This window comes from Artemia franciscana, chromosome 11 (genome assembly GCF_032884065.1).
Source record: "Artemia franciscana chromosome 11, ASM3288406v1, whole genome shotgun sequence".
NCBI lineage: Eukaryota > Metazoa > Arthropoda > Branchiopoda > Anostraca > Artemiidae > Artemia > Artemia franciscana.
Window position 1 is genome coordinate 1,403,548 of NC_088873.1, and position 15,312 is coordinate 1,418,859.

At 35.1% G+C, this 15,312-nt stretch overlaps 2 protein-coding genes across 2 annotated transcripts in view; both read left to right on the forward strand.

Moving 5' to 3' along the window:
- Positions 1-10,188, forward strand: part of LOC136032663 (separin-like) — an 86,254-nt gene extending 76,066 nt beyond the window's left edge. The window contains exons 7-9 of the mRNA XM_065712950.1: positions 2,778-3,097; positions 4,472-4,639; positions 9,893-10,188. Of these exons, the coding sequence (XP_065569022.1) occupies positions 2,778-3,097; positions 4,472-4,639; positions 9,893-10,166 (762 nt within the window). The 3' untranslated portion in view covers positions 10,167-10,188. The remainder of the gene's footprint in view (positions 1-2,777; positions 3,098-4,471; positions 4,640-9,892) is intronic.
- Positions 10,189-15,014: 4,826 nt separating this feature from the next.
- The window catches only part of LOC136032664 (CCR4-NOT transcription complex subunit 4-like), a 55,890-nt gene continuing 55,592 nt past the window's right edge, over positions 15,015-15,312 (forward strand). Inside the window, exon 1 of the mRNA XM_065712952.1 lies at positions 15,015-15,063. The gene's annotated coding sequence lies outside the window, so the exon portion shown is untranslated. The remainder of the gene's footprint in view (positions 15,064-15,312) is intronic.

Below are 15,312 nucleotides of genomic sequence, written 5' to 3' on the forward strand. Positions count from 1 at the left end.
AATTGTCACGCCTCTCTCACATAACCTCTCACATCCAGGGTAGATATAAGGAGCTCTGGTTCATTCCATATTCAGTATACAATTTTACTGGTAATACAACTAATTAACAAGTCCAAAATCAATTTCCTTCCTAAATAGGGTATTAATTTCACAATACCCAAGGGAATTTATGCTCAAGCCCAAGGGAAATAATAAATTTTGAGGGAAATCAAATAACTAAATAATCCAAGTTCAAGGTTGATTACGATAAGTCAATAGGGAATCACAATTGAGTCTTTCTGTATAATGACATTATATCCAATAGAGGGGTTACAGTATGAACTCTCAATCAAAACTCAAGAAAGATTTATTAGTAAGACTCATAGGACAACGTGTCATCGGTTTTACCTCATTGTTGCACTGAGTCCAGAATTGGCTGGTTTCCTCAATGAGTCAAAAATTTGCCTGCGTTTGCCACATTTTGCAGAACTTAGCACGCTTTTCATTGATTTAGCTTACAATTTGGACTTAGAAAGTCCAACTTTCCAATATATTTCCCACTCTCCTGACGTACTATTCAATATATTTCCCAACTATCAAATATATTGGAAAATTTTCTATTTTTCCATGATAATGGAAGAACCGAGCGTGCTTAAGAACCTCAACACAACTATTCCATTTTAATTCAAATTATCCATTATAACGTACTATTCAATATATTTCCCAACTATTAAATATATTGGAAAATTTTCCATTGTAGTGAAAATTTTCATTATAATGGAAGAACCGAGTGTGCTGAACCTGAAAGAACCTCAACACAACTATTCCATTTTAATTCAAATTATCCATTATAACGTACTATTCAATATATTTCCCAACTATTAAATATATTGGAAAATTTTCCATTGTAATGAAAATTTTCATTATAATGGAAGAATCGAGTGTGCTGAACCTGAAAGAACCTCAACACAACTATTCCATTTTAATTCAAATTATCCATTATAACGTACTATTCAATATATTTCCCAACTATTAAATATATTGGAAAATTTTCCATTGTAATGAAAATTTTCATTATAATGGAAGAACCGAGTGTGCTGAACCTGAAAGAACCTCAACACAACTATTCCATTTTAATTCAAATTATCCATTATAACGTACTATTCAATATATTTCCCAACTATTAAATATATTGGAAAATTTTCCATTGTAGTGAAAATTTTCATTATAATGGAAGAACCGAGTGTGCTGAACCTGAAAGAACCTCAACACAACTATTCCATTTTAATTCAAATTATCCATTATAACGTACTATTCAATATATTTCCCAACTATTAAATATATTGGAAAATTTTCCATTGTAGTGAAAATTTTCATTATAATGGAAGAACCGAGTGTGCTGAACCTGAAAGAACCTCAACACAACTATTCCATTTTAATTCAAATTATCCATTATAACGTACTATTCAATATATTTCCCAACTATTAAATATATTGGAAAATTTTCCATTGTAATGAAAATTTTCATTATAATGGAAGAACCGAGTGTGCTGAACCTGAAAGAACCTCAACACAACTATTCCATTTTAATTCAAATTATCCATTATAACGTACTATTCAATATATTTCCCAACTATTAAATATATTGGAAAATTTTCCATTGTAATGAAAATTTTCATTATAATGGAAGAACCGAGTGTGCTGAACCTGAAAGAACCTCAACACAACTATTCCATTTTAATTCAAATTATCCATTATAACGTACTATTCAATATATTTCCCAACTATTAAATATATTGGAAAATTTTCCATTGTAATGAAAATTTTCATTATAATGGAAGAACCGAGTGTGCTGAACCTGAAAGAACCTCAACACAACTATTCCATTTTAATTCAAATTATCCATTATAACGTACTATTCAATATATTTCCCAACTATTAAATATATTGGAAAATTTTCCATTGTAGTGAAAATTTTCATTATAATGGAAGAACCGAGTGTGCTGAACCTGAAAGAACCTCAACACAACTATTCCATTTTAATTCAAATTATCCATTATAACGTACTATTCAATATATTTCCCAACTATTAAATATATTGGAAAATTTTCCATTGTAATGAAAATTTTCATTATAATGGAAGAACCGAGTGTGCTGAACCTCAAAGAACCTCAACACAACTATTCCATTTTAATTACAAAATCAACGGACCTAACCTTCGATTTAATTCAATTTGGACTTAGCTTGCTTGTACCAAGTGCCCGAGGGCTGAAGAGATACAATAGCTGGTTACCGATTGATCGCTTTCGATCGTTTAAAATCGACAAGGGATTTTGATTTCCCATCCTGCCCAAGTTCCTCAGATCACCGTAATAATTAGTTCGAAGAGAAATACAAATAAGTAATGCATAGGAGACACCTTGCATAACACTAATAGGCTTATCTCTGACAAGGCCTATCTTCTAAAGTAGGGAGAGTGTAGTTGCCCCTTTGAAGGAAAAAGCTGTAAACTTTGTATCAGGCATTTACTTTTTTGTGGGGGGGGGGGGATTTATAAGTTTGTCCAGATCTGAAAAGGAAATGAATTATATAAAATAATGGATAATGGAAGAATTATATGATTCGAGAAATTTATAAAATAGGACAGAAAGCTCTATAGCCCACCTTTTGAAAGCCTTCATAATTTTATTAAAGGTTGTCACTGTATATACCCTTACTTGAATGGGATTGCTATAAATTTGATGCTCAAAAACAAACCCCCTTCTTATTATTATCATAAATAATTTATTTCATTTTAGGTCATGCAAGGCTTACCCTGGGAGTCTCTTGAATGTCTGAAGAACCAGTCAGTAACTCGTGTACCATCTTTAAGCATTTTGAAAATTCTGCTAGATCGACATAAGGCTGAACGAGTAAAAACCCTGAAACTGAATGGGAAAGCTGTTGGCTGCAATCCTCCAAAGGCATTTTACGTGTTGAACCCAGAGGGAGACCTGAGGAAGGTTCAAGAAAGACTTGAAGGAATCGTGAAAGCTATCTGGGGTGATAATGGAACAATTAATAGCAGGCCTGATTTTGAAACTTTACAGATGAAACTCGAAACCGAAGATTTGTTTGTGTATGTATTGCTTATCGGTAATATCAACTGAGAGATTAAGCTATTTGAAAATTGAGAAGGTTTGAACTTCCCTAATCAACTTGTCTCAATAAACTGGCTTATAAGATTGCAATTATGATTTTGCAAGGTCTTCAAAAATACCATTGATTTCATGAAGTTATAGATTTAAAAAATAAGAAAAAGTAGAATTTGTAGAATGTTTTCAAGCCATGAGTGCAATAATTATAATTTTGCGCTAAAAACCACTAACAAGAAAAACTTTCCTCTAGCGGCCTTGATTTCTTTTCCAAGTGTGCCTTCGTTTACCTGTTTTCGGTTCTTGTCTCTTGCAAATTTTGGCCTGATACGTTTCCACTAGTCTCAAATATCAGATGAAAAGCCGCACTAGCCAGCTCGCGGATAACCTTCTAATGTGCATAACGCATTGACTTTTCGTAAATTAGGCTATGAAAGTTCATATTTAAGGAAAGTAAGTAAGCTGTGTGAAAATTGAAATAGAAAATTGGCTTTAAGGTTGTAATGATATCATGACGGGATGAAGACTGTTAAAACAATCATTTAAAATACAACACACCATAGAAAAGAAAATAATGTTAGAATTTTCGCGCCAAAATTGGCGCAAATGGATATTATGGGGGAGTTTATCTATTTTTATTTATATCCCCTTGGTATTCTGAATTACACAATTCTGAAAAAGATCATAGTTTTGACTCGGAAATAGAATATTTGATTCCATGTTTAGCTAATTTTTTGAGGAGGCTATAATTTCAGTCACAAAATCAGTTATCGTAAAAAATAAATTAGTGAAATCTAATAGAAAAAAATGAGGCTTGAATGTAAATAGCGTTGTGGGCAGTACCATTACTATACTATTACTGTTATCATTACTACACTATAATTACAATTATTGTAAAATACTTCTACCGACAGCTTTTCGCTGTACAAAGCCACCTGGTGCCAATGCAACTGCGCACGCTCCTTCTCCATCCCATAATTTTTCGAGCTTCGTGTTTCATTCCAAAATGTGTTGTGCTCCTTTGATTCACGAAGTGCAACGTTATGTATGTTTGCTAAATGTAATTTTAAGTCAGTATTTTGTTTCACCCCTTCATTATTGAAATAAAATAAAAGCTCCGTTTCATTTTATATATTTTGGTTGTATTTTCCCCCTTTTTTTCGATGTGGTTATTTAGTAGCACACCCTCGTAAGATCTGGTTGCCATGCGCTGAAGATATATTTTTTGTTTTTGAATAAATTATTGTACTGTTGCTACTTTTACTTTTGCTCCCTTCCTTGCTATTTTCACTTTCATCGATTCAGCTTATGTATTTCTTATTATTTATTTGTAATGCTATTTATTGTTCTTTTTTAAGCTACCTCGGCCACGGCTCTGGGACGCAATACATTCGAGGAGACAAAATTGTGAAGAAGTTAGTAAGACCCGTTGTGACCCTGTTTGGCTGTTCTAGTGCCAAAATGGTTTATTGGTGTTCTCGAGTAGATCCAATGGGAACTGTAATTCATTACTTAATTGCTGGAGCGTAAGTTTTGTTTATTCTTTATTCTATTAAATGGTGCACCTGCGTTGGGTGGGGGGTCTTCCTGAGATTGGTCCAATTGCAGGGCAACCGGCCACTATTTCGTACCCTTTTTCGCCCTTGTAACTTTACAAGGCATCAGATCAAAGTTTTGCTATAAACAGAATGATCTATACTCAGAATGATCGAATGGTTCAAGAAAGGGCCCTAAGGGAATGCTTGACCAACACAGCCTTGGGGGTACGTGCCCCAAATTATTCAATTGGCTCATTCTTCGCAGACACATTTTAATGGAAAGGGGTGGCGTATTGCACCCAGGATTGCCACCCCTAGTGATTTATCACTATTTCTAGTTATGTTTTTTGTTACCTAAAATTCAGCACACAAATCACTAAATTATAGGAGAAAATCACTAAATCAACCGCAAAATCACTAAAATCTGGTGATTTTTCTTCACCGGCCGGAAACCCTGATTGCACCTTCTTCAAGCTGCAATCGTTCGGCAAATTTAAATAGCCTAGAATTAGAGGCATCAATTTGTCTTTGACACTTCTTAATTGCTCCCCCTCCCTCTCCACTGCCACATTTTTAGCTTAATAGAGGGTATTTTACAAATTTTTGTAACAAGAATCATTTGAAGGGTCTCGATCTCAGCAGAAAAGTTATTCTGAGCCGTGGATCAACAGTGAAAAAAACGAAATCCGTTTAAATCTTGGAATTTTGATGACTCTACCCAAAAGAAACGAAGCCATGATTGGATGCGCGAATGATTCAAGTTCTGATTCGTCGTGGAAACGAGTCAGTTCACACTTGGTGTAGAAACAAGACAAGTTTTGGCTCACTGTAAAACGTTCCAAGTCTAAGCTATGGAGTAGAGGTGACATGGTTTGAAATATTATTCTTTTTTTATCCAGTATCATGCAGAGATGTGTGCTTGGGAGAAGTGAACAACCGAACATCTTCCTTTTACTGCCAAAATTTAGTAAAGAGTTACATGTTGTAACTTGTTTAAACTGAATTTACGCAGCAATTTTTGCCATCTATCATAGAGGCACAGATTGGGCATATGACCTCTCAACCCCCCCCCCTCCCAGTAACAGCTTTTCAGCTGAGAAGTGGCCAGTTTTTTTCCGATTGATTTGAAACTTATAGGGCAAGCACCTTGGAGCATTGAAACATGAGGATAAGGAGTGAGGCGAACAGTTATTTTCTTTGTACACAAGTGCTTTGGACACTTCAAAATAATGCTCCAACAAAGCAAACAATATTCTCAAAAATTACCAATATACATGTCTGAAGTTTTGTTTAGGCATAAATTTTCTATTGTTTTATGCATCATTTTTCTACAGTTTTACGGTATTAATATTTCAACGCAAGTTGACAATTTTTACATCATTCATTGGCTAATATTCAATTTTATCCATCTATTGAAATGTATTTTTAAAAAGTGGTTTTATTTTTTGTTTTAGATTTGGGGATATGCTCAGAAAAAGACTCGTTTATTCATTCATAGGAATCTATGTTTTTTTTAAGTTTTACTTAAAAACTTACTTTTTTTAAGTTTTTAAAAACATTTTCTTACGTTTTAATCGGTTTACGTAGAAAAAAAATTGTAGGATTTTGTGTGATTTTTTACGTGATTGAGAGTGAACAATGCACATAAATATATTTCACCATAAACAAGGTTAAAGCTTTTTTTTTATATTATTCAACATCAGAATGCCAAAATATTTTTTGATAATTCCGTTAAAATTTAGAGTTTCATTTATTAATACTCATTTTACCTTCAGAGGAAAGGAGAGCAGGTGCCTGCTTTGTGGGCAATGTAGATATAATCTCAGCTACTTTGACTCCATCGAACTCAACTTTTTGCAAGTTGACAATTTTTACATCATTAATTGGCTAATATTCAATTTTATCCATCTACTGAAATGTATTTTTAAAAAGTGGTTTTATTTTTTGCTTTAGATTTGGAGATACGCTCAGAAAAACACTCATTTATTCATTCATAGGAATCTATGTTTTTTTTAAGTTTTACTTAAAAACTTACTTTTTTTAAGTTTTTAAAAACATTTTTTTCCGTTTTAATCGTTTTACGTAGAAAAAAAATTGTAGGATTTTGTGTGATTATTTACGTGATTGAGAGTGAACAATGCACATAAATATATTTCACCATAAACAAGGTTAAAGCTTTTTTTTTATATTATTCAACATCAGAATGCCAAAATATTTTTTGGTAATTCCGTTGAAATTTAGAGTTTCATTTATTAATACTCATTTTACCTTAGAGGAAAGGAGAGCAGGTGCCTGCTTTGTGGGCAATGTTTGACATTGTTTGACATTGATTGCCCACTGCTTTGTGGGCAATGTTTGACTCAGCTACTTTGACTCCATCGACCTTGAATTGACTAGTTTCTACGTTGACACATGTCCTGGAAATAATCGTATACAGAAAAAAATAATGCGAAGAATATTAAATGCTAATTGAAGAAAAAACAATAGAACCCAATTTACACATGACTCGCTTAATGTTGCCAGTAGTCATCGATTTATGTTTTAATATTGTTGTTGATTTTCCCCTGAAGAATTTTTTTGGGGAACTAGTGAATTTAGAAACGAAGTCGTTTTTAAAGTTTTTAATCTTTATCTGTTTTTTTTTTAATCTTTATCTGTTTTTGTTTCTTTTTTTTAATCATGTTGATAAATCAATTCAGGATTTAAACACTATTAAAACAGTCATTTATTCATTCATAGGAATCTATGTTTGTTTTAAGTTTTACTTATTGTATGAATTCATTTTTGATGGTTTTACGTTTTAATATTGTTGTTGAGTTTCCCCTGAAGAAAATTTTTTGTGAAACTAGTAAATTTAGAGACGAAGGTATTTTTCAAGTTTTTACTCTTTTTCTGTTTTTATGGCACTTGGTATTTACCAAGTGATCTATAGCGATCGCAAATTCTGTCTGTCTGTTGGTCTGTCTGTTCCGGTTTTGCTAGTTAAGGCACTTCCAGATAACCTAGGACGATGAAATTTGGCAGGCGTGTCAGGGACCAGACCAGATTAAATTAGGAATTGTCATTTCCCCGATTCGACCATCTAAGGGGGAGTGGAAGGACGGTTAATTCGGAAAAATTAGAAAAAATGAGGTATTTTTAACTTACGAACGGGTGATCGGATCTTCTGAAGGATATCATGTCTCAGCCTATTACTTTAAACATCAACCAGATCCGGTGACATCGGGGGGAATCGAGGGGGGGGGAACTGGATATCTTGGAAAATGTGAAAATTGAGGTATCTTTATCTTACGAATGGGTGATCGGATTTTTATGAAACTTGATATATAGAAAGATCTTATATCTCAGATGCTTCATTTTCAATTCGAGTCGGATCCGGAGACATAGGGGGCTAGGGGGATACAGAAATCTTGGAAACCGGAAATCTTGGAAAACGCTTAGAGTGGAGAGATGGAGATGAAACTTGATGGCACAAGTTCTAGATACGTGATTGACATAATTGGAACGGATCCGCTCTCTTTGGGGGAGTTGGGGGGATTTCCAGTGCTTTGGCAGGTTCGGTGCTTCTGGACGTGCTAGGACGATGAAAATTGGTGGGCGCGTCAGGGACCTGCACAAATTTACTTTATAACAGTCGTTTTCCTGATTCAATCATCTGGGGGACTGGAGGGAGAGGAAATATTGAAAAATTGAGGTATTTTTAACTTACCAATGGGTGATCGGGTCTTAATGAAATTTGATATTTAGAAGCACCCCGTGTCTCAGAGATCTTATTTTAAATCCCAACCGTATTCGGTGATATTGGGGGAGTTGGAGGGGTAAATGGGAAATTTTGGAAAATGCTTAGAGTGGAGAGATTGGGATGAAACTTGGTGGGAAGAATAAGCATAAGTCTTAGATACGTGACTGATACAACCGGACTGAATCGGCTCTCTTTGGGGGAGACGGGGGGGGGGTTAATTTGGAAAAATTAAAAAATTGAGGTATTTTTAACTTAAGAACGGGTGACCAGATCTTAATGGAATTTGATATTTGGAAGGAACTCATGTCTCAGAGCTCTTGTTTTAAATCCCGATCACATATGGTAACATTGGGGGGAATTTGAGGGGTGAACCGGAAATATTGGAAAACGCTTAGAGTGTAGAAATGGGGATGAAACTTTGTGGGTAGAATAAGCAAATGTCCTAGATACGTTATTGACGTAACCGGACTGGATCCGCTGTCTTTCAAAGTCGTTTTCCCCTATTCGACCTTCTGGGGAGCTGAAGGGAGAGGAAAAATTAGAAAAAATGAAGTGTTATTAACACCTCATTTTTTTCTAATTCGAGTGGGTGATCGGATCTTAATGAATTTTTATATGTAGAAGGACCTCGCGTCTCAGAGCTCTTATTTTAAGTCCCGACCGGAATTAAGCCTCTGATTTTCCTTTTAAACCAACCTATTGATTCTTAGAATTTTGCTAGAGCTGACTCTGGATTATTGACTGATAATTTATTCAGACATTCAGCAACGTTATTTTTTGGATAAGTTAACATATTTGCACAAGTCAAAGTAAGGTCAATGCCGTGAGAAATCAACGGACTGCAGCTAAATTAGCAAATGAAAATATCTATTCGATTTATCAATCATAAATTTGTTCATTAACCTGTAAGACTTCTTTATGGGTGGGGGACCTGGGGTTTGGTGACCTTCTATTGTCTTGTTCAAGTGAACATAATTTTCACTTTTAATACATTCCCTTTTATACACCGATTATTACAGAGGAGAGAGACCAATGGTTTCATTATAAACATTTGCTTTGGTTTTGTCTTAATTTATTACCATCAGTGCTGGGAGTTTTGTTTATAATGTGAGTTGTTTCTTATTTATTTTTTGTTATTTTTTTTTTTTTTTTTTTTTTTTCGTGTGTTTAGTTGTCATGTTTTTTTTGGTTTTTTGTTGTTCTTTTGTGTTATGGTTTTAAAAAAAACACTTATTTTCTTCTTTTTTGTCGTTTGTATTTTTTTTTTCCGTTGAGAAAGGCTCCCGGACGTGGGGCCGAAATACTCAGAATATTTATATTTTTTAGTTAAAGTTTAGTTTTGTTTTTGTATTTTATTTTTTGTTCACTGCTTTGTCGAAATTAAAACCCGTTTTCTCTTTGCTTAATTTTTTTTATATATTTCTAATATGTTAATGTAAAATAACCCGTTCGTAGATTTTACTTTTAATCGAATTGTTTTTTGTTTTTTTTTATTCTAGGCCTTGTTGTCTGGGTATGCTGTGGGAAGTGACTGATTTAGACTGTGATAGAATGACAGTACAGTTTTGGCAGTATTGGCTGGGAAATTTGTTCCCAGCCCTACTTGACAGCACGCCTCCAGAATTTGCTAATTGTTTCAGTAAAATTTCTAAGGGTGAAACTGAACAGGATTTAGCTAGATGCGCATCCATGGCAAAGGAAATTGCTTCAAGCTACATTAATAGATGTGCTTTGGTTGTGTATGGTCTACCCACTGAATCTTTCTCTTCGTAGTTTTTACTTTTTTTTTTTTTTTGACCGGAAGCTGACGAATATATATAGAGGAAATAAATGTTTTTATAATTGCTTGATGTCAGTCGTTTAACTTTCTTTTTACGCACCCAGGGTTGAAATTGATCGAGTCAAAATAGTTTGTTCTAGTGGTATGAAATATTTTTGTGAAGTTCAATTCATTCGACCTCAATTTTTAGATCTAATGCCTTTTCTTATTGACGAACTGGAATTGGGAACACTAAGCCACCCTTTCCGAACCTCGTGTTTTATTTACCGCTGGATCGAACTTTAATATAGTTTATTTATTTAGGCATGATTTACAAGTATGCCTCCGGGGCGACACCACGTTTTCCCCTCTTTGTTTGAAGGCACCAAAATACGCAAATACTTCATTTGACTAATTTCCTAATTCACCTAATTCTTTACTTTCAGTTCACAGTTATCAGGACGTCTGTGTTAAACGTCTAATCAATTCAGGAGGCTAGATAAGGTTCCCTATACGTAGGAAACCTTAAAAAGTAAGCCTACTGAGACAGTTGAATCTATTGGAGACTTGGCAAATCAACCCTTTGAACTCGATTTAGATGAGTAAATCCGGTAGAAACGCATCAGCTACGTTGTAAACTCAGCATGTCTAACCTAGCAACAACATCTTATCTGATCTCGAGTCAGTTCAATGGAAGATACGTTCTCAACGCAACACCAAAGGAATATCCCCAGCTTCATCATGTCGACGGAGGGTAAACATCGTGGACTGTCCAATATGGACGACTAAACCCATTGAAAACCCAATCAATTGCTGATCGACATTTCATGCAGATTAACTAGAAAAGACCAAAACACGCCAAAGGGAAATGAATATCACATTTATAGACCCTTTCCGACAAATGGCAAAACTAAAACAAATAGAAATGTGGAAGCTCCATGCTAAAGACGTTTACGCTAAAATTAGTAACTTGATCAACTGTACACGACACAATTAGTTCATCACAGAAAAATTCGAAAACGCCAAAAATTCAATAAACGCAATTAAACATCGCAAATATAAATCGTTTTAGAAATTGGTATAACAAATAAAAAAAGGTGAAAACTCTCTTTTTTTTTCGTAGCAATAACGTTAACTATTCTAGAATCCAGGGAAACCTGTGGCTCAATATCTCCGAAAAATATCAGTCATTTTGATTTAATACCTTAACAGGTCCAATTCAAGGCCGCGCAATTCAAAATTGCTAATGATTTGGTGCTTGAAGTTATTTTGTCATAACATTGACGCGGTAGTAGTTGAAGAGATGGGTATGGTGCATGTGATGTCGTCAATCTTGTATGGGAGGTATTTGAGATAAGGCTAACAATAACAGATATCAGTGAAGGATTCGAAGTTGGGAAGATAACGACGAACTTGGTGGAGCTGAGGGAGATGACATTAAATGTATTTTCAAGGTCATAATTACATCTACCACTTGGTACATAATTAGACATATAGCATGAATTCATTATAGAGCTACCCTGAAACCTAAGTGAACAGAAATTATTTAAACGACATTCTTTTCGCTCAATAAAAAATAAAGGGTGATATTGAAACTTGAAACAAGCAAAAATTAATTGACGTAAAACATCAACTTTAAAACTTGCAGAAATTGGTGTAACATCAATGCCCGAAAGCTTTAGAATTTAACTTGCAACAATTGATATGTTGTGGACTTTTAGCGTTCCCCCCCCCCCCCCATAGTGGGAGAACATACTGATGTCAAAATTTTCGACAGTGGTGATCTTTGGGTGTTTACGTTATTGGAGGTAATCTAGTTAGTTTTTGATAAAGGGCAAAGGCTTCAAATCGGGAAAATCGGTAAGCCACCAAAATCCAAACAGGCGTTACCAAAACATGCTCCAAGGTTTTTTGGAGTTTTGTCATTAGAAAAAAAATGAAATAATAAGATTTAAAGTAAAAGCAAAAGTTATTTTTGTGCAATAAACTTGGCTCCCTCGTGACATAGTTTGCTAAACAAGTTTATGCTGCAAATGAAAATGAAAGTATGTCTGTTGTTGGTAAATTCCTGTTGTCTGCAGTGAAAAAGGAGCAAATTGAATCTCTTTTCCCTCTCCATTGGATTTTACTTAATTCAAGTAACTATTCTTTTTAGCACTACGAAATGTCTACTACTCCTGAACGCTCACTGCAGCACCAAAACGCCTGAGGTAAACAGAGCCAAGACGCTCCTCTTTTATCCCAATTTTTTCAAAACCTTCCTCTTTAAACCCTCCCAAGAATTCTCAATTCTTCAAAGCCTTCAATTCTCCTTAAATCATTCCTCACGACCTTACCCACCCTATTTGGGAACGACCTGCTTTTCGTTTGCCACTAGATGATTGGCCGAAAAGGACGACCCTTGGCCCTACCTGTCTCGTCCCTTCCTCTCATTATAACCATAAAAAGTGAGATAGAACCAATTTTTTTCGAATAGCTTACTGTTTTAAATGGGTTCAGTCAGACGGGTACCCCACCGAATCTCCAAGATCATCTCCTCAACTTATCCTTTTGCCAGTCTTAGCTACTTAGTCTCTTTTTGACGTTAATTTTCAAATCTATTCCTGCACCCTGAACTCTCAAAAAAACCCAAAAATTATCCATTTTGCTAACATTTTCTCCTAGTAGGCTCAAATTATCAGTGCAATCCAATTCTAGGAGGGTTTTACTTTCGCATTTGAATCCAATATTCTCCCATAAACTTTGTCGCGCTCCGCGGATAAAGTCCATCAAAATGATCAATTTAAATGGGATAGAACGCACCCCTGCTAAAATCGTGATTCAATACAACACCAGCTACTAACTATTTCCTGCTTTAACTGTAGCAATCTTATTCCCGTGCGTTGCATGTTTCAATTTAATGTATTTACCTAGAATTATATACAAGGATAGGACCATTGCCAGTGCTCTTCTGTCGGGTGAATCAAACTTCCACTACTAGCAGCACAACGCAGTACCAAACCGCCTGAAGCCAACATAACTACGCACGCTTCTTTTCTATCCCAATTTATTTGATGCCTCACTCTTTGCACTCTCCAAGAAGTTCCGATTTCCCTGAAATCCCTCTTTACGATCTCCTCCCATTCAATTCGTAGACGATTTTTTTTTACCATACATGGTTAGCTGAAAAGAATAATCTTTGACAATCTGCCATCCTTCATCCGCAAAACGTGTTCTAGCCATCTCAACCTTTCTCTAATCATAGGCACCGCAATAACGCTGCCTAAGTAAAGAGCGATTTGGGCACTGTGTATTATTTGTTTTCGTTTTTTCTAGGTTTTAGACCAGGGCACTTTGTATCGAAGGAGTTATCGTAGAAACTTCGGAAACGGCTCATTCAATGTGAAATTGAAAGGCTTAGTGGCCTTTTTCATATTCGAAAGGGATTGAAATATAAATAACCCTCATTCCACGCCCACCATTTCCCCAGGCACATCCAATCAAAATTTTGAGATAGCCATTTTTGTTCAACTTAGTTGAAAGGCTCGGGGATTATGTATTTGAGGGTGACACCCCTCCCATAGCCCTCAGGACAAGGGTTGTAAGTTATGCCCTAGGGGCATGTAAAGTATATATAAAGGGTGATCGTATAAACTTCGGAAGGGGCTCATCGAACTGGTAATCAGAAGTTATAGTGTCCTTTTTAAGATTCAGAGGGATCGGGGGGATACCTCCCCACCCCCTCACACCTTGTATTTTCCCGAAATGCATCTGATGGAAATTTTGAGACGGACATTTTTGTTGTCGTAAAAACTTCGAAAAGAGCTCATTTGATTGGAAATTGAAAGGGCTACTGTCCTTTTTAATAGTCAAAAGTTATTGGAGGGCCTATGACCCCCTTCCCACGCCCACCAATTCCCAAAACACATCCAATCAAAATTTGAGATATTCATTTTGTTCAACGTTATTGAAAGGTCCAACAATTCTGTCTTTGAGGATTAAAACCCCCCACAGCCCTCAAGGCAAGGGTTGTAAGTTATGCCCTGGGGGCATATAAGGTCGCATATAAGCGTCGTTGAAAGGTTTGGAAACTATGTCTTTGACAACCCCCGTACCTTCTCAAGACCAGAACGTAATTATCACTATACTAAAAAAATGGCTGTGGATTGTCAGTTTAGTATACATGTACTGATATTTATTCCTTAAAATTCTAATATTTTTTTTTATTTATTAAAGTAAAAAAGTTAATTCATTTTAAATGTAATTAAGAGTCAACTCTTAAGAGCTAAAAGTAAATGTTGTGATGTCATCCCCCCCCCCAAGTCGATCATCCCCAAAACATATCTGATCAAAACTTTAAGAGGGGTGTTTTGTTCAGAATTGTTGAAAGGTTCAGTATTGGGGATGTCAACCTCCTCATAGTCCTCAGGACAAGGGCTGTAAGTTAGACAATTTGTTCATAGTTTACACACAGTGTATGTTACTGAGAAAGGTATGTATGTTTGTCAGTATTATATTAATCATAGACCGTTTTATATTCTTGCGTAAATTAGTCTATATTACAGAATGCATCAGGCATTAATCCTTGATCTAATTGGTAAAAATTTGACAGTCTTGAGTTTTTGGATTCGATCCAAGATTGAGTTCAGCATAAGAACACCCCTATTGAGAAAATATATACCAAAGATTTCTAAAAATTCATTTGTTTTAAAGAAAGTAAATATACACAAAATTCCAAGTTGCACTGACAAATTTTATTATTCGCTTCTTTTTAAAAACACAACTAAAATGAGGGTAATTGCTGCTTGCTTTTTAAGTCGTCATGCATTAGTGCTACCTATGAAAAATGTTTATTTAATTAAACATCCGGGTTTCTACGTCAGAATCGCCTGAGTTTTAGAAAGAAAACAGAAGGTCCAAAGAGAAATCAATGTATAAATTTTGTTTTCTATGATTTATTTGTTATTTTTGTTGTTTTAGTGACAATTGAAATCTGCAACTAATGGTAAAACTTGAGTTTGTCTGATTTTGACTTAATTGGAATGTTGTTCTGCTTGGTCTGGAGGAATGAAATTTAGCCTACTTGAGCATATAGCCTATAAGCTACTGCAGAGTAGGTCAGGGAACAAAAAGGCCTTACCAAGTACCCATGTTTCAAGCACTGCCCTTATATTATCTGAA